We start from the raw sequence: 23,655 nt of genomic DNA, 5'->3' as shown, positions 1-23,655 counted from the left end.
ACTGTTGCAAAGATATTGCCTGATGGTGGATAATGTTCTTGATGCTCAGATTATCGATGTTAACAGCCAGGTTTTGGATAAAAAAGAAATGGGAGAAGATCTGTTTGGGGCTATTAGAGATGGTGGTAGTGCTAGTTTTTGTGTTGTTTTTGCATATAGAATCAGGTTAGTCAGAGTGCCTGAAATTCACACTGTTAATGTGCAGAAGACTGAGGCAGAGAATGCAACAGATGTTCTTTACAAATGGCAAAATGTTGCTGACAAAATTGACAACGATCTGTTCATTAGAGTTCTTGTGCAGCCAAATACTGGAAAAGTAAAGAGTCCAAAATCATTAGATTGACATTTTTGGGACATTTTCTTGGAGATGCAAACAGGTTGATTTCTGTTATGAACACTGGATTTCCTTAACTGGGATTGAAGAGAAGTGATTGTTTGGAAACAAGTTGGATTGACACGATGCTCTGGTGGTATAGCTACAAGATTGGGACAGCAAAGGAAGTATTATTAGGAAGGGCTTTTGATCAATTGATCTTCTTGAAGAGAAAATCAGATTATGTACAGAACCCATTCCTAAAGATGATTAGTATCGCTATTCAAGAAAATGGTTCAACTTGGAAAAACAAGACTTGTTTTCAATCCTTATGGTGGAAGAATGAGTGAAATTCCTGAGAATGAAACACCATTTCCTCATAGGGCGGGGATCATCTTCAACCTGCCAGATTGGTGAAAGTGAAGGCTACCGTGGATCCTCAAGATTTCTTCAGGAATGAACAGAGCATCCCCACTTTGAACCTTCAAACCTCTAAAGGGAGGAAGGGACGAAAGTAAAGAGCAACAAATGATAATTGCTCATATAGTAACGATTATCAAGTAGCAGAGGTGCCTTGTCCTATTAATGGCTTTAGCATAAAATGTAATGTTAATGAATGGATATAGTGAGCATTACTTTTGTAGCATTGTAGCACCGAATGGTTGCTTGTGCATTAAAGAGGCAAAAGTGATGTACAAGGTTTTAACTGTAAGAAAAATATCAAGGTTTTAACTTGATGAATATTAACTACTTTTTAAGTTAGAATATATAATTAGTTTTTTATTTAATATAATTTAATTAAGAATAAAGGAAACAAGAATAATATATATATTGCAAAAAAGGAACTAATTGGTTTTCTTTTTCTTTAAAGCTTTAGTAACAATTAGTTAAATGCAAGAAAAAATAAATTATTAAAGGCACTAATTGGTTTTTTCCTTGAAGCTTTAGTGACAGTTAGTTAAATATCAAAAAAATTATTACATAGGAAAAAGAAAAAAAGAAAATTTTTATGTAAGCAAATGTTAGATGGAAGCAATTCTAATTTTTAATGAATTCTTCTTTCATCCAAACAAAGAATTTGAAATTCTAAATGAATTCTGTATCAATTCTATGCATTTTCCAAACAAAAGAATTCCAATATTTTGGAATTCCAATTCCTAGAATTTTAATTCTATAGAGTTTCAATTCCAATTCTATACAACCAAACGCACCTTGAAAGAATTCTGCTAATTTAGTAAATTGTCCATGTTCAGAATTGAGTTTCGTTTGCTGTATTTCAAGTATTACTAAATGTGTATTTTTTTTTATATGAGAATCAATCGACGCGTATGATATATTATGCAAGTGATATTTTCACGTTCAATTTTTATTTTTTTTTTTTCGACACAGGGGTGTCCGACTGTCCGGGTCAATCCTTACGGGGCTCGACTAATCCCCTGCGGTCCGGACCCGGCGCCCCAACCCGGCCCGAACACGTTAAGTGTGCGGAGGAATCCAGCGGAGCGGAGACTCGAACTTGGGATCTCAAAGGTCACTGGTGAGAGGCGCTACCGCTGAACCATTCACGCGGGGGCGATATTTTCACGTTCAATTGATTGTGTGAAATTCGCATGAAATGTTTTGTTAAATCAGTTGATTTTGACTCTTGATTTAACTTTAGTTAGATTTTTTAAAAGTTTAATACGTTAGGCAATTTAAGTCGTCAACATCAAATTCAAAAAAATCCAAGTCGTCGCTCATGACAAATAAGACTTATCATTGATAGTCCAACCAACGGGTCCATTCAGAAGTTGATCTTAAATTTGACCTCAAGAAGGCTCAATTCTTAAACTCAACTACCATTCTCTGAGTTAATTACCTACTACTCCTATACGTTTTTGTCTTTGGAAACAAATTATAAAATATTTGAAGGACACATCTCCCAACCGTACTTGTTATTTTTTTAAAATAGTATTTACATATTGCGTTCATTACATTCCAAAAAAAAAAAGAGATTAACAGTAAATTTTTTAATTAAAAAGTAGTATACCGTTTGGATTAGCTGTTTTTTGAGATATTTTTGAAATATTTTACTATAATAATATAGGTGAAAAACTTTTACTGTAGATGAAATTAATTTTGAGGTTATTTTTTGTGTTTTCGAGATTGGTTTTGAAATTTTTAAAATTATTTTTATTTATGTATTACTGTAATAATGTATATGAAATTGAAATTTTTTAAAAAAATGACGGATCCAAAACGGAGCTCTAGAGTATTCTATAGAATACGCAATCCACAATCTAATGTTCAGCTAAGTATAGACCCACAGACCTTGCTCAAGTTTCATGAAATAGATCCCACCATCAAAATGTCGTATAACCGAAAACAAACCAGACAGTTCACGATTTGTTAACTCTGATTGATTGATGGATTGGCGCGTATTGCTTGAGGTTTCGGTTTCACCGCCTCAATAATTTAGAAGTTATAGGATTTTAGGTGGGCCACCACGTTGGGCGGAAGCGCGGAAGATCATTTATTCCCATTAGACAACCAGAATGGATCAATTTATGCAGAAAATTATTCAATAAAATGATGGGATAATTTCAGAAACCTCCCCTGAGGTTTCTGACACTTTCACTGACATCCCCTGAGGTTCTCAAAATTTCACTTACCTCCCTTGCTTTTGATTTTGTGGTAACAATCCAGTCCAAATCAGATTAAAATATTATTTTCATGTGTGAGAAGGTATTTTTATTCCATAGCTACCCTTTGCAGAAGTTGTATTAGTAGAAGATTCAAAGAAGAATAAATGATTTGGACTAATTAGTAAAGTTGAGGGGGGGTAAGTGCAATACAAAAAATTGCATGCACCAGATGTGCCATGCAACAGTTATTTGGCAGATTTTGCAACGGCTAGCTGCAAATTGCAACGGCCAGAAGGTTTGCTGTTTCAGTAGCAATAGCATATAAAGCAAAGCAACTTAACTACCTCTGAGGTTTCAAGCTATTAACATTCTTTGCTACTAATTTGGAGTGATAACAAGTGCATTTGCTGTGCTACAATTAGAGCTCTGAGTAAAAAGTTTTAGCTGCAACCATGGCCTCTTCAAGCCATAGGGGAGAATCATGGAATTCACCTACATCTTTCTCCATTAAAAACAGGTTTTGCCGCTGTAATCGCAAAGCAACCGTAATGATATCAGAGAGTGAAAGGAATCCAGACAAGTTGTATTTCTATTGAGAAATTTCCAACTTTGTGATGAATTTTAAAAAAATTCTACAAAAGGGGTGATTTTGGGTTTAATTTCCGTCAGGGGGGTCTTCGCATTTGTGAATTTCACAAATGCGAGCTTACAAGAGCTCGCATTGTATTTCTATTGAGAAATTTCCAACTTTGTGATGAATTTTAAAAAAATTCTACAAAAGGGGTGATTTTGGGTTTAATTTCCGTCAGGGGGGTCTTCGCATTTGTGAATTTCACAAATGCGAGCTTACAAGAGCTCGCATTCGTGGAATGCGAGCTCTGGTTATTGAGCTCGCATTCCACGAATGCGAGCTCTTCTCAATTTTTTTTTTCCTTTTTTAAGAGCTAGGGAATTATTTCTAGGAAGCAAATGCGAGCTCTTATCTTTTTTATTTTGGTATTTTTTGAGAGGTAGGGAATTATTTGCAGAAAGCTTCTAATTTTTGTTTTAAAAAATGTTGCAAATATTTAAAATTTTGCAAATAGCTCGCATTTGTTAAATTTGACCTGCAAAAATTGTATTTAACTTTTTTGTTAGATTTCGCATTTATAAGTATGACTTGTAGAAAATTAGATTCAAATTTAGATGTATTAGGGTTTTAAAAATATTATATAAGTGATAAAAATTTTATAAATTGTAAAAATAAAATCAAACTGCTTGGATAATTAAATGTTATATTTGCATAAGAAATAATACAATAATCATAATAATGATAATACAATAATATTGGTGTAATAAAACTGCCATTAATTTAAATATTTACTTATAATGCCCAAAGAGCCTAATTACCAATTTTTTCTTCTCGCGCTCAAATATAACATTAACCCGCATGCGAGCTAACCTTGAAATAGAAAAAACACAGAATCCCGCTTGCGGGTTTCAGGAGTATTCGGATATTCTCATATGCACCTATGCAAATCGAACCAACCGGATATCTTATCCGTATCCCATTTTTTTAAATAAAAATCTTATAAATTTGAAAAATAAAATCAAATTTAGATGTATTAGGGTTTTAAAAATATTATATAAGTGATAAAAATTTTATAAATTGTAAAAATAAAATCAAATTTAAATAATTAAATGTTATATTTGCATAAGAAATAATACAATAATCATAATAATGATAATACAATAATATTGGTGTAATAAAACTGCCATTAATTTAAATATTTACTTATAATGCCCAAAGAGCCTAATTACCAATTTTTTCTTCTCGCGCTCAAATATAACATTAACCCGCATGCGAGCTAACCTTGAAATAGAAAAAACACATAATCCCGCTTGCGGGTTTCAACGTTATTCTGCGCTTCGTGTGTTTGCTTTTGTTTTGCTTTTGTCTTTTTTTTTCGAAATGGAGGGTTGGCGGTGGAGCTTAGTACGAGAGCTCACTGAACTCTAATAGGTTTCTAATTAGGTTTCTAATAAAGACTTCGTTCGATATGTGATATTTCAGCCGAACTTCGAATCCATGGCACTTATTACGCGCTTAAGCCACCTGTCCACATTAGCAATCAAATGGCTTGATATCAAGAATTCCACAAAGGTAAATTACCTAATAACCTTGCAAAATAGGCTATCCATCTTCCTTGAGTTCATATAAAAACATTATCCTAAATACCAAAAAGGACAAGCTTGAATTCCCAATCCCACCTGTGTACATAAATTGTTCTTATTTGATTGAACTTCTTGTCTTGTAACAAATGACTCCACAGACATTTTCTTGCAAAGTACGTAATTTGAAGTCAGGCGTGTAATCTTGCATGACAAGAATAGGTACGTAAAGAATAAGAAAATTCATTATGTAACTTAAACATAAACGGTAGTAATTAACCCCAACTACTTGGGATATATCTGTAATTTTGGCCCTGATGACGTCAGAAAAGGGGCCCAATTTTTTATCAAGGGAGGTAAGTGAAATTTTGAGAACCTCAGGGGATGTCAGTGAAAGTGTCAGAAACCTCAGGGGAGGTTTCTGAAATTATCCCTAAAATGATTGTTCATTCAGAAAAGGCGGATGGTCTTTGCTTTGCCAATCTATGGTCATTGGTTACAGCTTATAAGATTTTGGACGTTAGAATACTGTCAAAGAGATTGCATCAAAAATGAAGAAAAAATAATCAATGCTGACGGTTAGGAACAAATATATGTTTATAACTGCCTTCACATATTATTCTAGAGAAGTTAAAAAAAATCCACATGTTATGTTGCGGATATTCTGAACATTGAGATCTAAGCCCTAATTAAAAAAAAAAAAAAGGAGAAGAGGAAGAAGACTAGAAGAGGATTCATGGAAATGGAGCTCGCATATAAATAGAAAAACCTTACCCTACTAGTTTATAGTTTAACGGTGTAATTAATAATCCTGGTTTTAGGATTTTCAATTCAAGTTAGGCAAGTCCCAAAAGAAAAAGAAAAGGAAAACACTAGTGTATAACGTAGGCAATATATAGGGTAAGGTTTTTCTATACGGATGATAAATATCCCAAATTCCAAACGTTATCCCACAAATTCCATCTCTGGTCTTTCTAATAAGCCAGAAATCAGAAGAAAAAAAAATCCCTCTCCACATCCTTCCTACGTACCTCAGTCTTTTTTCTTTCTTATCATAAATGCTTTGATCAAAGTCAATCTTGGCAAATTATGGAAGGAAAACCACCACCCGCCAACCACGTTTTAAATAGGGTCCAGCTTCCTCATCCTGCCAATTCGTTTATCTACCAGAAGGGACGGAAAAACTTCAATAACACCAAAGAAAAAACAAGAATGCGGACCTTTTGATTTTGACAAGTGACAGCCATATCAATATCCAAAACGATAAGAATTGAAGCAATCATCCTCCAAGTCATTCATACGTGCTAGAGGATGGAGCATGAAGCTGGCGCGGGCAGAGTTTTTGAAATAACTAGTGTGACATGTTTCGTTATCTTCTGAAAGAGTCGAGTTTTTCAGAGTCCATGCTTCATGAATAAAGGTTCAGAACCGTGCATATTTACAAGAAAAATGAGCAAACATTAAACTAAACCCTCTGCAAATAGCCACGCAGATCCATATGCTTCGCCTACCCACTTTTTAGATGCTTATTTTCCTCTTTACAAAAAGTCGAATGCCCGGTGGAAGACGTCACTTCTTTTAACGCAAAGTTTTACATGTTCAATCCTTCATCGTCAAATTACTAGTTCCAAATTTTATTTTTTATTTTTGTCAACACAGGGGTGTCCGGGTCAATTCTTACGGGATCCGACTAATCCCCTGCGCCTGGAATACTCCGCCTCCCAAAAGCACCCAGACAGTATATGAAGCCAAACTCGAACCGGTGCCACCACGTGGGATCACAAGCTGAGCTGACCCGAGGGCAAATTACTAGTTCCACATGTCCAGCCACAATTCATATGTTAATAATCTAAGGTGTGGGGGCCACATGCAGGGAACAGTGGACATGTCACAATACCTATCAACCTGGCTATTTTAAGGATTTTTTTTTTTTTTTTTTCTGTCGAAAGCGGCAAACCTAACATTTAAGCTAAGGATTACCTTGCGCTCTTCGGTTCAGTCTCAGCCAGCCACTTAATCTGTATTCTTCTGTTCATTTCTGGCATTTAAAACTACATAGACACGTGGCAAGCAGAACTGGTGTACCTAACTGCTGCCTGATAAACCACCAATGCAAGGGGGCTTTAGTTTGGTCCACAAAAATGCACATGCTTACAGCTCAATTATCAAATACAAGCAACTAATTAAACCACAATTTGATCAAATCTCATGGAAATAGAAGTAGGATTATAATAATAATCTGTGCTCAAGTATATCAGAGCAAGAGATGCCGAAACTTGGCTAAAGCATCGACCATGGTGTATCGATTTTTTTTTTTTTTGGGGGGGGGGGGGTGGTTGGGGATGGAGGGAACTGCTAACAACTTCTTCAAAATTTGGTATTCGTGCATAGCAATTTTTTTTTTCTCCTTAAATTATTAGTTTCCAAGAGTACACAACATTCTTCATTGGTCAAGATGTTCGAGAAGCACAAGAATTTGCACACGTCCAACACAAAGGATAAGGATAACCCCATGTGTAACGCGAAGCCAGCAGATGCGTTGATAAATTGGCAAGGATAGGAGCCAAACTGGACAGTAACTTGGCTATATTGATGACTGTCCTCAAGAACTAGCGTTTGTCTTTGCTGAGGACATCAAAAGAATTTGTCTTTCTCCTAGATGAGTGCACTACATATATATATCCGTATAAATTTAAACCATTTAAATGACAAAGACGTATATAATGGCAATTGATAGAAGGCATCAAGGTGGTAAGGTGGTGGTGGCCACCAACCCAAAGATTGTTGACTGTTGGTTGCGTCGTATTCTCATTCTGATGTCAATATATGGCTAGAAATGGTACGTACAACTGCGCACGCGCCATTTCGTGGCTTTATCTGGGTCAGAGTTGTATGATCATAGAAATCTCAGCCGGGGGAATTGTCAAGTTATTCGTGTCTATGCGAAGTGACGACAATGGCAAAGTAAGCAACGAGCTTAATGCAACATTCAACTGCCTGATAGCCACTGCTTCTATTAGCAGAAGAATTCTCCGGTTGAAACAGTCTTGCCTGATTTATCTGACAACCTAATGATATGTCAAAATCAAACAACTATTCAGTACTGTTTTATTCAACCCCAGGCCACTCCCCAACCTTCCACACCCTCGTTCAAAAGCACAAGTCCGTCTTTGAATTATAGGTGAAGGTTTAAACTTCACCTATAATAAAAAAAAAATTTAAAAATGATGTTAGAGTACCCTTTTGATCTAATCAGATTTATATATTTATTAATTCCTTACACAATTTCTTTAGGCTCTCACCCTTTAGACTCTCCCTTTCTGTAGAATATGATAGATTAGATTATATAAATATTATCGTTACAGTTTGCTCTAGTGCGTGCTCATAGTTTGCTCTACGCCTGGGAATCTTACTCCATGACTGCACCACCACATGTTGTACATCATTCACATTAGTTCATAACTACGACAGTATTTAAGGGCTATGATCGAAATATACCAGCTTCTTCGATCTCCACATTTCATAGACAGTCTCGGCGAAGACTAGCCTTTGAAACACAGGCTTACTAAAGAAAAGAAAAAAAATTCCCATTCATAGAGTGTGCTGCAGCATCATAAGAAACAAGTACACTCCATCTCCTTATCATTTAAAACATAACACGTAAACTAAGTTATTTTTATTCAGGCTAATGGCCTTCAGCTGCTTACAATATGACCAACAAAACATCTGATCCATGCCATTCCTCATGTCGCAATAAACTAACAGCCATAAAAAGCAATGATGACCGCTAGTTAATTGAAAAAGAGAGAGCAGAAGCTTCAACGCTGAGTTTATCTATGTGTTCAGTTTTTATAGATAAGAAACCCAAACAAATGCCACATTCCTTTCAGTGAACTTCTCAATGCTTTTTCAACATGAAAAGGGATCGACAACAGCAACATTGGGTAGTTTACTCAACCACAGCAGTACCTCCAGCTAGCATTCTGAATGTAGTTACTTCAGCAACAAATGTTGAGGTGGTTGCTAAGCCAATTGAAAATACCACTGGGGGTACGATCATCTATCTTTCAATTGACGCTGAGTCAAAAAACACAAAAAGTTAGCATCACAACCTCATCATGAAGATTAACTATATTATTCGCTCACTCACAATTTGTCAAGTACTTTCAAGTGCTATAGCTATGTGTTGGCAAGTTCCATGCCATGCTGCATGCCTTAACGAAAATATTCTAAGGGCCAAAAGATACAGATATACGGGAATGGGAAGCTCACCCTTGGCCCACGGTTGGCCGTTTGAGGCTGTCTGTTTGACACGCTGTCTGAATCCTGAATCATATCAGGACTACTGAGCTTATAAAATGTCTGAAGAGCCCTTGTCACAAATGGCCGCACTATATTTGCTTCCATTGCTGACAGATTTTTCAGCTAAAAAATTGAAGGGTGATAATCAGGACTTACTACAAATGAAGTTCTCTTGCTGTTACAGAGCATCTATATGCATGAAATGGTTGTGGATCAACATTAACAAGCTAACAAATAATTTCCATAAAACTGAATCAAATTCAAGTAGCAACACACTTGCCCACTTGAATTTTTGCTCCTTACCTTCCCTTTTAATCCAATAAAATATCAATTCTGAGATTGAAGAACATAACGATTATAAGCCCACTACCACCCTACCTTTAGACTGTAACAGGAAATATCATAACTCCATTGTCTACATTTGCTTTCTATTAGATCTAGAAATCAAATAGAAAGATTGACACATAGAACGAACATAGACATTCTAATTCTAAAGCAGTTCAGGTACCAGAAAAGGACATTATATCCTTGGAGGAGGGATAAACCAATTCTGAGACAAAGAAGTGCATTTGGTTAAGGATGTAAAAGGATAACTTTAGTAAGAGACCAGGGGTTACTCTTCCATTAAGCCAAGTATGTTCAGAAAAGCACTGAGAAGAAAATCATTGCAGGAAGCACCAGTCAAACAGCAATCAAATCACAAACAGTCGCACTCATGTTAGAAGCAAATACTAGTAAGTTACTGATGGCATACGGTCCTAAGCCAATTTTGCAGTAGTCAGACACTGGAGCAAAATAAACAGTGGTTCTACACCTACATTTTCAACGTGACAACAATGATAATCTCATGTCTAACATAGACAGGAAATAAGACAAAAGATATGCAGGCACATAATCTCTTGTCATCTTCTCAGCTTTCTTTAACGTTTCACTTTTTGAGAAGAATCAAGAAAGGACATCTCCAAGCTCAAATGTCATAACCTCAAGATATAAATTGAAAGGTAAAACCTATCATTTCAACAATGAATTCACAAAAATAAGAATAAGTGTACCCTCAATGCATATGTTCGCTCCCTTGATATTATCTCTAAGCCAGTTCCAATTTTGTGAAACCGCACATCTTTGATGTCCTCAATCAATGACCTTACCTAAAAGCATTAAAATTGGCATTCTGTAAGCAAATATTACTTAAGTGTAACTAGAGAACATCAAGGGACCATTTAACTAACCATGTATATGTCAGGAATGTCATCACGTGCACTACACAACAAATGCCACCATCAACACAGGAAAACAACAAAACAAGCACTCATCATGAGAAAAAACCATAACTTTCGAATACAAAATAACATACAGAGCAACTTACTGATCAAAAAGAAGCCTTGAGATTTCTACATAATGGAATGGTAATGGCTGAAACTTTTCAGCATCTCTCTCTGCTTCCAAAACTTGTGTCAACTTTTCTAGTTGGCAAAGATGAATTGAAGACAATTAACAATCCGGTACGATCTCTTCTGTTACTCATTTCTCTTTCAAGTAACATTTAGTATCCTCTCTGAAAATCTACTCACAAACCCAAATAATTTCAAGCAATTTATGTTGCACCATTCGCATTTTCCTTCAAGTTTTCATTTTCAAAATTTCTTGCTAACCGTAGAACGAATTTAATGTAAAGCACTTCAATTTTTTCACCAAACGGGCCCGCCCCAAGTTGAATTCATATCCAGTTGTGCAGAACACGAACTGGGCATCAAAATACGAAAAGTGATTAGAGAAAATTCTTTAAAAAGCAAAACTCACCAACAGACATCCAGTCAGGAGGTCTAATTGTGCATTTCCCTCTCCTCTTCAAAGCCACAGCTAACCAAACAGGCACCTGAGTAGCTATTTGTGGTCTAAATGGGCCAAAATCTCCCTGGCAAGTTCAAAAAGCAAGAAAAAGAAAACGGTACTTTTCACATAAGCAGATTGCAAAAATTTTCTTCTGGGCATATATAAAGCTAAGTTGAAAGACTAGAATAGTACGCAGATGAGGTTGAGAGGATCCATCCTCATATTTGGTACAATCTCAATCAGCTCATCTTCCGCTAGAAACTCCAACTGCAAAACTCAAACAGATACAATATTTTTTTAAACAGACAAAAGGAAGCAAAATCCTACTTAATTAATCCTATAAAAATGAATTAACAATTTAACTTATTAGAACCTCGGCAGCAGAGAATGTGGCTGCATGAGCATCGGCTTGGCTGGCCATTTCAATAAGATAAAAGAAGATTTTGGGGTGAATTGTTTTCCAGTATAGAGTAGGGAAGGAAAATTTGACGATTTCTAAGAGAATGGCAGGTGAGGGTTGAGGACGATAATAAAATCAGCGTAGTGAAAGTGAGCCCTAATTTGGAGATGGCGGGAAACTGATTTAGGGACTAAAAGGGAATTTTCCTTTAGTGAAGTCGGTTTTTGCAATCCACTTTAAGGGCAAAAGCGTGATGTTGAGCGATTGACTTCATTGGGCACAGGCGAGCAGGCGAGATTCCTAACCATCAGCCTTTGGATTGGTGGCCACTGGCCACCACTTGCCTCCTACCAATTTGTCATATTTAAATGTGGCTTTATTTAAAAAATTCAGGCGGGTGTGTAGTGTACCCGTTTGATTCGATGGTGGTTCAATCCTCTCCGAATTATCCCAGGACCTAAAGAGGTCCTCCCCTTTTTTATAGTATAGGAAGTTATCGTATTGACAAAAAAAAAAAAGAGTTGGCAAGACTCCTTCATGGGGAATTATTGATGCTTCATGTGCTTAAGTGCCAACGATTTATGACAAAATAATGATGATAATTGATAAGCAATAAACAAGATATGCCAATAACAAAAGAATTGATTTTTTTTCTCTTTTTTTTTGAATGAGGGTAATTTATGATGGGTTTGCCATTATACTAGTTAGATGTGTTTTTACCAGCACAAATGGTTTCGTTTGGATTAGCTGTTTTTATGAATGTTTTTGAAATATTTTATTGTAATAGCGTATATGAAAAAATTTTACTGTAGATATATTTTTTGTGATGTTTTTTGAGGGGTTTTTTATATAACTTTTAAAATTAAAAATTTTTTATGATACTTTTTAAAAATTAATACTACCATCTACAACCACCATTGCCACTATCCCCACCCACCACCCATTCCCTCTCCTTTCTCCTCCTCCTCCTCCCTCTCCTTCCCTCTTTCTCCTCCTCTCCCTTTCCAACCATCCCTTGATTTGATCGAGGCCTCTGGTCGCAACCAAAAGATCCCTTCTGGTTTTTGATGGGGATTTTTTCTTCTGACTCCTCTTAATGCAATTGGGTTCTCGTTTACTATAAGCCAGAATAAGATAGATGTAGATGTTGCTCAAAAAAGAAAGGAGGAGGGGGGAAAAACAAAAAGAAGAAAAAAAAACCCTTCCACATCCCCTAGTGAACCTGCCTCTTCCCTGACATTGGAATTGGGATGGATTGAGTTGGGTCTAAGCCCATAACCTGTATACCCAAACTAAGGTTGGAGTACATTTGTCCTGAAATAAAGTTGGTCCCTAGGGCCTAAGCTTCCTGCGTATTAGAGCGGTCCAATCCATGGAAAACGAAACCCAAAACTTTTACTTAGGCTGACGTCGATAATCACGGGGAGGGAGGAGCAGTTACGAAGTTAGTGTGACCTCTCAGACCATGCATTTAGATAGCAAGCAAGTTGACCAGATTACCCTTGCGAAGCTCCGAAGCTTAACGAGGAACAATTAACAAGGACCAGCAATACAACATCTGTGGATATTCCGTGAAAGGTCAAGCTAGTCATTTCAGACGGCAGTGATATACAATCCACTTAGATCCGCACATTTTCACAATTTCCTAAAATAAAAAATCAAAGCCCCACAATATAATCCTCGATCACCCCTGAAAAACCCCAAAAAGCATTAGAGCGCCCGCAGTTTTCTTCCTTACACCACAATCCAGTTGAAATCCTTGCAATCGTCGTCCATCATGGGTAGAAAGTTCTTCGTCGGAGGCAACTGGAAATGCGTAAGTCTTTTTGTTCGTAATTGGCTATTTCTACATATCGACTGTTTCTTTTTGTGTGCTTTGCGAATCGATTTTTTTTTTTGTTTTGTTTGGAGATCGTTCTACATTTACATGGTGGTATTTTCAGCTGATCTAGCGAAGTGGATACGGTCCAGATCCTGATTCTGAATTTTTGACAACTGTGATTGGAAAATTCTGCTTTATTAGTAACTGGACAATTTTGGTAATCTAGTGACTTGAGCATCGATTTTATAACAGCGACTGGACTTCAAAGCTTGTTGCTCGTTGTTGTTTCGGACATTATTAATTGCTTGAAATAAAGCAAAAGGAGAAAATATTTTACCTCAGATTTAAGCTCTCGTACATTTGATCTGGCAGAAAATTGATGTGGTTTCATTAATTAGAGTTGAGTGACTTTATTTCACTAAATAGCTAGTGTGGCTAGAATCATTGTTGATTCACGGAGCCAATGCTATGGACTTCAGTTCAAATTTAAGCAGTTAGAAGAAATTTTGTATGGTTTACCAAATCAGAGTTAACGATTTTTGTTGGTACTAATTAGCGAGTGTGGCTATAAAAGTTGATAATGAGAGGAAATTCTATTATTCGTGCAGAATGGGACCAATGAGGAGGTGAAGAAAATAATCTCAACACTTAATGCTGGTGATGTTCCGTCTCAGGATGTGGTGGGTGAGTAATCATGGTACTACCTTCGTTTGGGTAGCATTTTAGTTTGCATTTACTTTTTGTCTTCAAGTTTCCTGATGTTCCTGAGAGCTTGTTATTGCTGCAGAGGTTGTTGTGAGCCCTCCATTTGTGTTTCTTCCATTGACCAAGGGCTCATTACGATCGGATTTCCATGTTGCTGCCCAAAATTGTTGGGTTAAGAAAGGGGGTGCCTACACTGGTGAGATTAGGTACGTCTGGCAGATAATCTTTCTATTGTCTTAGGATGTTGGCTGCAGGGTATAATCTATTGGTCTTTTTAAAACTTGTTACTTTCTGCCATGGGAGACTCCGACGTGGAAATATTGGCTCTATAAGTTTCCAGTGCTCCTTTTGGCATGTGTTTAGTGACAACTAGTTTTGCATGAATACCAATTCGGTTTTATTTCTTGAAATATAAATTATCTGCCATTCTGTGATATCGCTAACATATTGTTAAAAAGTTATATCCAGTTTCAACCTTAGGTCATAACAGATGATGAAAACTTTTTTTTCTCACATAATTGTAATTTAGTGCTGAGATGCTTGTCAATTTGGACATTCCATGGGTCGTTCTTGGTCACTCAGAGAGGAGATTGATATTGGGTGAATCAAATGAGGTAACCTTTCTCTACTTCTGTAGCAAGTTTATGGACTTCAATTTTGTTCACTATTCATTTCAAGCAAACTCTTTATGCTTTTGCTGATTAACCTATCTTGACCGCTGTCTGTTTTCTTTCAAGTTTGTTGGAGATAAAGTTGCATATGCCCTTTCTCAAGGTTTGAAGGTAATTGCCTGTGTTGGAGAGACTCTTGAGCAGAGAGAATCAGGTTCAACTCTGGAAGTTGTTGCTGCACAAACTAAGGCAATTGCAGGTACTGATATCAGTAGTCTCTTTGGAGACACGGGTATGAAATGTGCGGCTGCTATTGCAGTCTGCTTCATGTCCCACACTTACCTTCGCTTCTGCAGAGTGTTTGTGTCTTAATGAAACTTGTTGCTCTGGAACATGATAAGCTTGGCCCCAAATACTTTGGGAAGTTAAAGCACCTCTTGGCCAACAACTAGTCCGGATGTCTTGACCATATGATTACTAGTCCTTGTGATGTTATGTTTAACTTAATTTGAAAATTCCCTCCTTAATGGGCTCAGTTTTCTGTCACCTGAGTGTTTTGACTTATGTGAGATCTGAGTTCAATGAATAAATCTCTGATGAATTTCTAGTTAAGGACTATGGCAGTTACTTGATCGTACGTTTCTGGTTGTTTTGGTTTCATCTCTATGTTTTACTGGGAAATGACTTTCCATACTCTACTAGAGTATAGCAGACACTCGGACATGCCCCACAACACTATCATACAAAGGTGAGAGGCGAGAGATAAAAAGCACTAGTTTTCTAAAGAGCTCTTTTGTTTCTTAATGTACTCAAGTATCAGAATAATATTTGTCCAGAACCTAATTGGTAGTATGTCCAGTTGCTTTTTCATTGGTCACTTTTAACTTGTATATGTTATGCGTATGTCATTATCAGGTTTTAGATTGGCCTCAACAGTCATTAGTTTTTTAGCTGACTGCTTTGGAATTCCATCCACATTGCAGACCGCGTATCAGATTGGACTAATGTGGTTGTAGCTTACGAGCCTGTTTGGGCTATTGGAACTGGGAAGGTTGCAACTCCTGCTCAGGCCCAAGAAGTAAGTCCTTAGCTAATTTTATACATACTCTACTCATTGTCTAAGTTCTGTATTGCTGATTATCAACCAAAAATATGGCTGATAACATGTGAATGTTCAAGGTGTAAGAACTGTATATACAGAACTTTGGTAATTGATTTCTTGTGGCGCTTGGAATTGTCTAGAATTACTTGGTCACTTGGTGGTAGAAGACAACACCAAAAATTTTGCTTAACGAATATAATGTTCTTGATGAAGTTTTTGCTAATGTGAAAATGTTGGTGAGTATGCAAGGTTGATAATGTCTTGAAAGATGAACTAAAATGACCTAGTTGCTTGCTTTCTGCACTATAAATTGCTTACTTGAGAGGAAAACATTACTTTAGCCTAGCTCTTATTCTTGGTCAGAATTGGAATTTCATTCGATGAATTTGTTGGTTTTTATTTTCCTGGGAGGGCCTGTGCTTTTATCGGGATAGCTTTGTTTGCCTCCCACAGACAAACTGTATAACACAAGTGACTACAGATAGGCTGTCTCTATCTATTTTGGGCAGCTTAGATGGGTTTGGAGAACATTTTTCAAAAGTAGAACTTTGGGTTTCCTGTGTGCTTATTTCATCGTGGGAAACTAAAGAGATCATGGATTTAGAATTTAGGGATCAGATATCCAAATTTTTGGATAATATTTGAACAATTGGTTAAGGTCCTTTTTTTGGGGGGGGGGGGGGGGTTGGTTGTGTGGATCTATTGTTAGTCGTGTACTACACTAATTTTCGTGGCAAAATAGTTGCCTAGAATCCAGGTCTATGAACCAAACTGCTTCTTCAATAAACCCATTACTGGCGTCTTTTTATACTTTTTTCCTTCTTTGCATTATTCACTGATTACCAAGAAATAAATCTGCTAAGGGGTTAATTTTGCATGTTAAAATTTATCTTATTTTGGTATGTCCAGTTCTTATAGGAATGTGAAAGTTGGCTTAACTTTTTCAGTTTTTTACAATGTGTGTTTTTGTCATCATGGTGAATAATAGGTACATGCTGAACTGAGGAAATGGCTTCACGCTAATATAAGCCCTGAAGTGGCTGCCTCAACTAGAATTATCTATGGAGGTAATCCTGTCATTTACCAACTCCATGTTCAAAAAATTTCCCAGTGTTTGTTTTTAACATTTCTTCCCAATCCTTGTGTTAATTTCAAGGTTCAGATTTGGAACTGTAAGATGAGCAATTGATTAAAGTGTCATGTACTGATGCTTTGACCTGGCAACGAAAAAAATAATGTTAAACTTATTGTTCTGTTTGGCGTATTGTCAACTGGCAGTCTTACTCTGAAATAAAAGACATCTCAAGTTTTCAGCATCTACCAGACTTGGGTTCAAGTTTGAATTCTAAATAAATATTAACAAAAGAAGAATGGGTTTATAATAGAAAATTCTGAACCATGCACTTGTCAGCTCTGATTTTAGAAATACATTATCTGCCATATTAGTTACTATTGATGTATGAAGGTATCCTTGAGAAGTGATGTTGTAGAATTTATTTCCTAACATCTCAATTACATTATGAAATTTAATGAACATAGATTACTGGATTTTGTTGATTATTGAATATACTAGAAGTGAAAAGTATGTCTTGGGAGGAAGTTTGGGAGGGTGGGATTATAACCGAAGGGTGAGCGTAGTTGTACAAGGAAAGGAAGCTCCATTTCAATGTCATAATCAGATGTTTTATAACACCTTTATGGTGATAAGAACCTTGCGTATGCATACCTTCCATCAGGGGGAAGTCTGCTGCACTTTCTGCTATTGTTGCCGGGAAACATATAGACTTTGGTCGTTCGTTTTCTTTTGGGGTTTTAGTTTTGGTGGCATTAAACTTGGGTCCCACATATTTTAGCCCTCTTTGCTGGTGTCATATGGCCATACTACAACTATGTGAGATTAATAAATGGTGAGGCACTGTGTTCTAAATTGTCTATAATTATGCTTTGGACTCTGCAGGTTCGGTGAATGGTGCCAACTGCAAGGAATTAGCTGCACAAGCTGATGTTGATGGATTTCTTGTAGGTGGAGCTTCTCTCAAGGTAATGATCTCATTAGAGTTTTTGCTCCACTTCTTCTCTTGGACGGTTTATGACCTTGATGTTCTCAATTACTCAAAGAAGCAAGATTTGAAAGTAGAATAATAAAATGATAAATATGTAAAAATAAAGCAGAAGATGTATTTTCTGTCTTCTGATTCTCTTTTTTGTGTCGCTAGCCGGAGTTCATTGACATTATCAAGTCTGCAGAGGTGAAGAAGAGTGCTTAAGCTCTGTATCAGACATCAGTGGTGGTGAAAGTTTTGTTTATTCTACTTGAGATTTCGTACCTGGAGTAAATCATGCTTTTTCACTTTTGCTACATGTACTTTTACAGCGTTTAATTTGATAACCAAGCTGAGCTCTTCATCCTATTTCAGCAAACATAACCACCCCGACTATTTACGAATAAAATTAGCTTGACATTGTTAGTGTGCGCATATATTTGCTTCTTTTTTTTTAATTCCTTTTCAGCAAGAGAATGTGGGATTTAAGAAGCAGGAAGGTACGTGGGATTTAAGAAGTAGGAACGTGGGATTGGAGCATGCATTTACTTCTAGTTGCTTGCGGCCGTGTTGGCTTTTTAAGAAATAAGTTTGGTTGATAGTTTGGCTAACCGGCTAACTGCTAATAGAAAATGGTATTTGCATCTTGGTGTTTTGGCTGCACATTCGACGCATGAAAAATAAATTGTACATGGGAAACGAAGCAGGCAGTGGAAAGGGATACGAATCAAAGGCTAGGAAAACAGGGATAAGAACATCAAATCATTCATAAGCAAAAAACAAAACAAACATACGAATCTTAAAATCCCCACAATTTCTAACAAATTTAAACTCATTTTTCTAATGCCCCTGTCTATGTAGTCTAACAGTAGAATCCATGAAACAGAAACCTAGAAACGTAACATGTGGCTCTGTTTCTTTTGGGAGAAATTCTGGCGAGTTGTTCACTCGACAGACACCACTATTTCAATTTTCAAGAAGGATGAATGGCACTTGCTTCCCTGAACCATGGTGTTAATTCCACTATACCCCCCTCCAACCAAAATAATACACACTTTACTACACCCCCGCGGCGGGGGGCCAGGAGCACACCCGTGTGTGTCAGACGAATTAAGAGTCTTGAAACATGCGAGTAATTTTCTTCCAGATTTCCCCCCTAAGCAGCTAACTAACGGCTAAAATTGGAGTTGCTGTAAAGCCAAACAACTATAAAGGTGTTAGTGTTGATAAATAATGGAAGCGCACAAAAAGAAATACAAAAATTTCAAAATATAAACGTCTAGCAAAATGCCTCCGGGGGGCCTTGTTTGGATTGCTTGTTTCCGTCGGAAAATATTATCGTTTTCCGTGATCACATTTCCCTATCACCTTTTTTCCTCACATATATCAAATCGCTACAATAATTTTTCCATGAAAAATGACGGAAAATGCAATCCAAACACAACCTTAACTCAAACAACTCATCAATATGAAGATGCAACTACGAGTGTGGGAAATGACACCATTGTGCATCTTATTGGATGCTACAAAAGTAAATGTGCATTTGAGTATCTTCCCGGATGGAGCCTGAAGCGTGCAAAAAAAAAAGGAGATTGCTGAGCGATATTCAAAAAAAAAAAAAAAAAATAGACGGAATGCAAGTGAGGCTGCTAGCGCTAGAAACAAAAAATGAAGGATCAAAAAACATGAAGAAAATATGTGGAGGACTAAGAGCATAGGTTTTTTAGGATATTTATTTGTGGACTTGCACACGCAAAAGTGGACAATTTAGTCACATTTCGTTAGTTTTTTCATTTTTGGCCCGCTGATTACGGCTGCCTCTTTGATCATCAGTGTGAACGAAGGCAAAATGTGTACTGTTTTGGTTCAGAGGGCAAAGTGCCATTCAACCTTTTAAGAACCATACGAATAAACAAATCTTACGTGCCCACACCCGCAACCGCAAATAGGAGTGGCAATTGGGCGGGATCCACTCCGCGGAGGGCTAATGGGACGGGAGTTGGGACGGAGAGGAATTTCCCCCCCTCCCTTTAGACATGGGGCGGGGGGCGAGGGTATACCTGTCTCACCATCCGTTAAAAAAATAATAAATAAATAAATATATGTACATAATTATATATAATATTTAATTTAATTAGTTACAAATTTATAATAATGATATTATTAGTTATATGTATTATATAATGGATATTAGTATATGTAATTTAATTGATATTATCAATTATACTAATAATTATATATGTCTACTAATATAAATTATTAATTAGTTATATTAAATTAACTAATACATTTATACTAAATTCCTAATTACACATAACACAATAACACTTTTTCCCTCAGAAAAAAATACAATAATGATTTAATATTTATATTTGTGTCAAAAGTGAAAAATTGACCACTTTAGTTATATTTATTTGATGATGTTAGATTGTATTCAAACACCTTTCCCTCTCCCGGTCAAACCCCGCCCCATTGCCATCCCACCGCAAAGGGCCCCCGATAACGTCCTTAGTAGCAAAAACGACGCTGCTTTCGGGGAAAGGTTTCATCTGTTTTCTGGTTGCCTGCTTGCAAAATTCCATAAAAGTGGTTAGTCCAACCCAGGAAAAAGCAAAAAAATAAAAAAGAAAAAGAAAATGCAAGCTACAACGGATTTAAGTACATTTAGAAATATTAAGTTGGGTGAGACAAACACGTAAGATGCGTAGGAACGGGAATTATTCCATAGTCTTGAACTAAGTCGACAGCTCTCTCAAGGTCGACTTTCAATCTGCATATCCATTTTAATAACAATTCTGACGTACCTTGTCATCTTTATTTTAGGTTAACATTATGCTTATGATGCATACCTGCTTAGCTCACCAGAGATGCCGATGTTGACTTTCTTCTTCGGGTCATCTTTATTTCGAATTAGGGTAGCATCATGATTTGTTGCAAGTAACAATTGTTCCTGAAGGTTAAGCATCATGATTACATGATGTTCACAACAAATTATTTGAGGTTTACATTATATTTAAAGTGATTCAAAAAACTGAACAAAAGATTTTCAAGAGTCGACTGGATTGTTATATTCAGGAATTTTTGTTAAAAAAATATATTACAGTAATTTGATATATATCCTTATACTATATAAGAATGAGTTTAGGGCAAAAATTTCAACCGCAAAGATGGGGCTATTTTGGGAATATGAGAATATTTAAAGTGCAATTGGAGTATTGAATATGAATCATTATAGCTAATTTGGTTATTTAATAATTATTTAAATGTCCTCTTAGATATTTAAAGCTAGGGGTAAGTTTAACATGTGACTGATATTTGATTGAACATTGGGTACAATTGAAATCAACTTGTGTTTTAGTAAAATTACATAAAAACCCTTCTAATCATTTAATTGTATTGATATCCAAGTCTCTTAATTTCTTAAAGCCTTTCTCATCAGTTATTTGCAAACTTATGATATATAGATGTTAAGACACAATTAATGCTGATTAGTAGAGAAGTTTGGTTTCTTGGCCGTTGTCATAGTAATCCCCATCTATTCAAATTCATTTCATTTACTTATAACTTTGTTCCATTACAATCATATAGTCTATTGAATTCGGATGTTGCTATATTAGCTACCCCTCTTTCCCATTTTGCAGCATCTTTCTCAATAGGTATGTTTTCTTTAGCTAATCTACTTTTTTGGTTGTAAGAAATATGTGATCTTGCAAGTTGTATGTGCAATACTTCTTTTAGTGTTTTAATTCAATTGTCTATGTTAGATAGACTTGATAGGGAGGAGATCACATTTATTAATTGTTATTTTTGGTTTAAAATAATTTTATCATCATAAATTTTTTCATTTATAGATTGCATCTACTTCTTTTGTTGTTTTAACTATTAGTTACTGTAATTTTCAAATATTTTGCTACTTTATTGATGATTCCATTTCGGCATTTTTCACTTCATTTGATTTCCTAATATGTTTAACTATCTACTTAAAAGTATGTACTTCGTTACTTTTAATTCTTGAATTAAGTGGATTAAGATGTTTTTTGAGATAATTATTTGTCTAGATTAGTGTGTTAGTTATTGTATATTTTCGCAACTAGGTCAAAAATTGATGTTTTGTAATTGTAACCCCTATCGAGAAGGAGATGCTTTGCTATATGTCCTAAATCATAAATGATTGATTCGTCAATGTGGAGGTTTCATGATGATATGTCATTGGAATCAATATAAATTCAAGAATTTGGCTTGCAAGAACTGAAATTCCACTGGCAATAATTTCTTCAAGTATGCTAACTGTTCAAATCTCACTTATATGACAAGATAATGTGGTGGATTGCCCTCATATCAAGATCAAATTCAAACTAAATAACAAATTTTAATATCCCTAAAGTGCATGAGCAGATATAAGTAGATCTTTTATTTTATCAAATTAAACGTAAAATGGTTGATCATATCTTATAATTATATTTCATTGCATATTATATTTTTTGACTCAATATGTAATTTATGATTTTTCTGTTTAATATCACGTAATAAAAATGTCATACTTCAATTCTTATACTACAAAATACCAAATAATAATTATTAACTATCTTTAATTACAGGTACTAAACTCCCGCGCGTGGCGCAGGCTTTTTCCCCTAGTATATATATATATATAAGGTAAAAAATGATTGAAAAATATGTATAAAAAAAAGTAAAAATTTTCTACGAGGTTTAGAGATATGGAAGGATCAACAGATTTACAAGGTTAGGAGCTACTCTGGAGTTCGCACGCAGTTGCTGCAGCTAAATCAGACCAAGCAGGATGTGAATGCGTTTTGTCTTTTGTTTTGAGTAGTGAGAGGTGGTCAGCGTCAGTGGCCTTAATATATGGTGTGGAAACTGTGCAAAGACAAAGTCAACCGTTGAATTTCAGTATCGAGAGAGTCAAGGAAAACCGAAGGTAGAGGTGTGTCATTTTGTTTTCTATTGATTTGTACAAGAATCCGGTGACGACCAGTTACTAATTAAAGATATGTATGAACCATATAATCTTCTTATTTTTCAACTGTCCTTCCAGTCAAGTTCAATTTTGGATTAGAAAAGTCAGGTACTTCGAATTTGGATCTTCCTGTCCATTTATTTATTTTGTATATCCTTTTTTTTTTTCCCCCTCTCGGATGGGTTGGTACTTTGTGTTTTCTGTTTCCTTTCTTCCCAACCCATGTGGGCATATCCAATAAACTAAAATAATTACCGCAATGGATGCTGATTGCTTTGACTTGTGCCATCATTTAAAAGATCTGTTCTTCATCTGCTTTTTTTGAGTTAATTGGATTGCAGCTAAAATTTTTGGGTCATTTTCTCTAAAAGATTGGTCGACTGAAATAAACTGCAAGTGCAGGAATGCCAAACATTACATGATGGTCCATAAAGGGACTCCAAGTGGCTCAAATCTGGAAACTTTTTGCTTTCAATGGTGTGAATTCCAAATTGGAGCACCGCAATGGACATTTTTTTCTCCCTTTGGAGTACAAAATTGGTCCCCTACGATGCCCAGTGTCATCATGCTCTAGAACAGGCTGCCCAAATATCCCGTGGCGTGCTCTAGAAAAGAAAACACGTGCAAGAGGTAGAGTGAACTAATTAAGGAAACATTGGTCCAATTAACTCGTCGAGAGTAGAGGAGAAAGGAAACAAGTACCAAGAGGTAGAGTGAACTAATTAAGAAGATGACGATGATAATGGTGATAATAATAAAAATAACTGTAAAA

At 36.0% G+C, this 23,655-nt stretch overlaps 2 protein-coding genes across 2 annotated transcripts; one reads left to right on the top strand and one right to left on the bottom strand.

Annotated features, from left to right (window-relative positions):
• Positions 1-8,678: 8,678 nt before the first annotated feature.
• On the bottom strand, positions 8,679-11,852 carry LOC113763012 (DNA replication complex GINS protein PSF2-like). Its single transcript, XM_027306689.1, has 8 exons — positions 11,597-11,852; positions 11,416-11,490; positions 11,191-11,305; positions 10,757-10,853; positions 10,620-10,650; positions 10,443-10,538; positions 9,361-9,513; positions 8,679-9,165 (listed from the first exon to the last, which is right to left on the bottom strand). The coding sequence occupies exons 1-8, from the start codon at positions 11,642-11,644 to the stop codon at positions 9,145-9,147; spliced, it is 636 nt and encodes a 211-aa protein (XP_027162490.1). The 5' UTR covers positions 11,645-11,852; the 3' UTR covers positions 8,679-9,144.
• Positions 11,853-13,290: 1,438 nt separating this feature from the next.
• Positions 13,291-18,340, top strand: LOC113761531 (triosephosphate isomerase, cytosolic). Its single transcript, XM_027304556.1, has 9 exons — positions 13,291-13,439; positions 14,054-14,129; positions 14,233-14,356; positions 14,680-14,764; positions 14,888-15,020; positions 15,745-15,839; positions 16,852-16,930; positions 17,821-17,903; positions 18,080-18,340. The coding sequence occupies exons 1-9, from the start codon at positions 13,401-13,403 to the stop codon at positions 18,128-18,130; spliced, it is 765 nt and encodes a 254-aa protein (XP_027160357.1). The 5' UTR covers positions 13,291-13,400; the 3' UTR covers positions 18,131-18,340.
• The last annotated feature ends 5,315 nt before the right edge of the window (positions 18,341-23,655 follow it).

Source organism: Coffea eugenioides, chromosome 2, assembly GCF_003713205.1.
Source record: "Coffea eugenioides isolate CCC68of chromosome 2, Ceug_1.0, whole genome shotgun sequence".
Lineage (NCBI taxonomy): Eukaryota > Viridiplantae > Streptophyta > Magnoliopsida > Gentianales > Rubiaceae > Coffea > Coffea eugenioides.
Note: the sequence above shows the minus strand (reverse complement) of the source record. Positions and strands in the feature narration are given on the sequence as shown.

Bases quoted from the DNA above. Each gene is read 5' to 3' on its own strand.
- LOC113763012 (XM_027306689.1), bottom strand. From the start codon at position 11,644: ATGGCCAGCCAAGCCGATGCTCATGCAGCCACATTCTCTGCTGCCGAG. The intron at 11,306-11,415 runs GTACTATTCTAG...TGAACTTGCCAG, and splicing joins ATCCTCTCAACCTCATCTGC to GGAGATTTTGGCCCATTTAG. The intron at 10,854-11,190 runs GTGAGTTTTGCT...TTTGCCAACTAG, and splicing joins TCCTGACTGGATGTCTGTTG to AAAAGTTGACACAAGTTTTG.
- LOC113761531 (XM_027304556.1), top strand. From the start codon at position 13,401: ATGGGTAGAAAGTTCTTCGTCGGAGGCAACTGGAAATGC. The intron at 15,840-16,851 runs GTAAGTCCTTAG...GGTGAATAATAG, and splicing joins CTCCTGCTCAGGCCCAAGAA to GTACATGCTGAACTGAGGAA. The intron at 16,931-17,820 runs GTAATCCTGTCA...TGGACTCTGCAG, and splicing joins AACTAGAATTATCTATGGAG to GTTCGGTGAATGGTGCCAAC.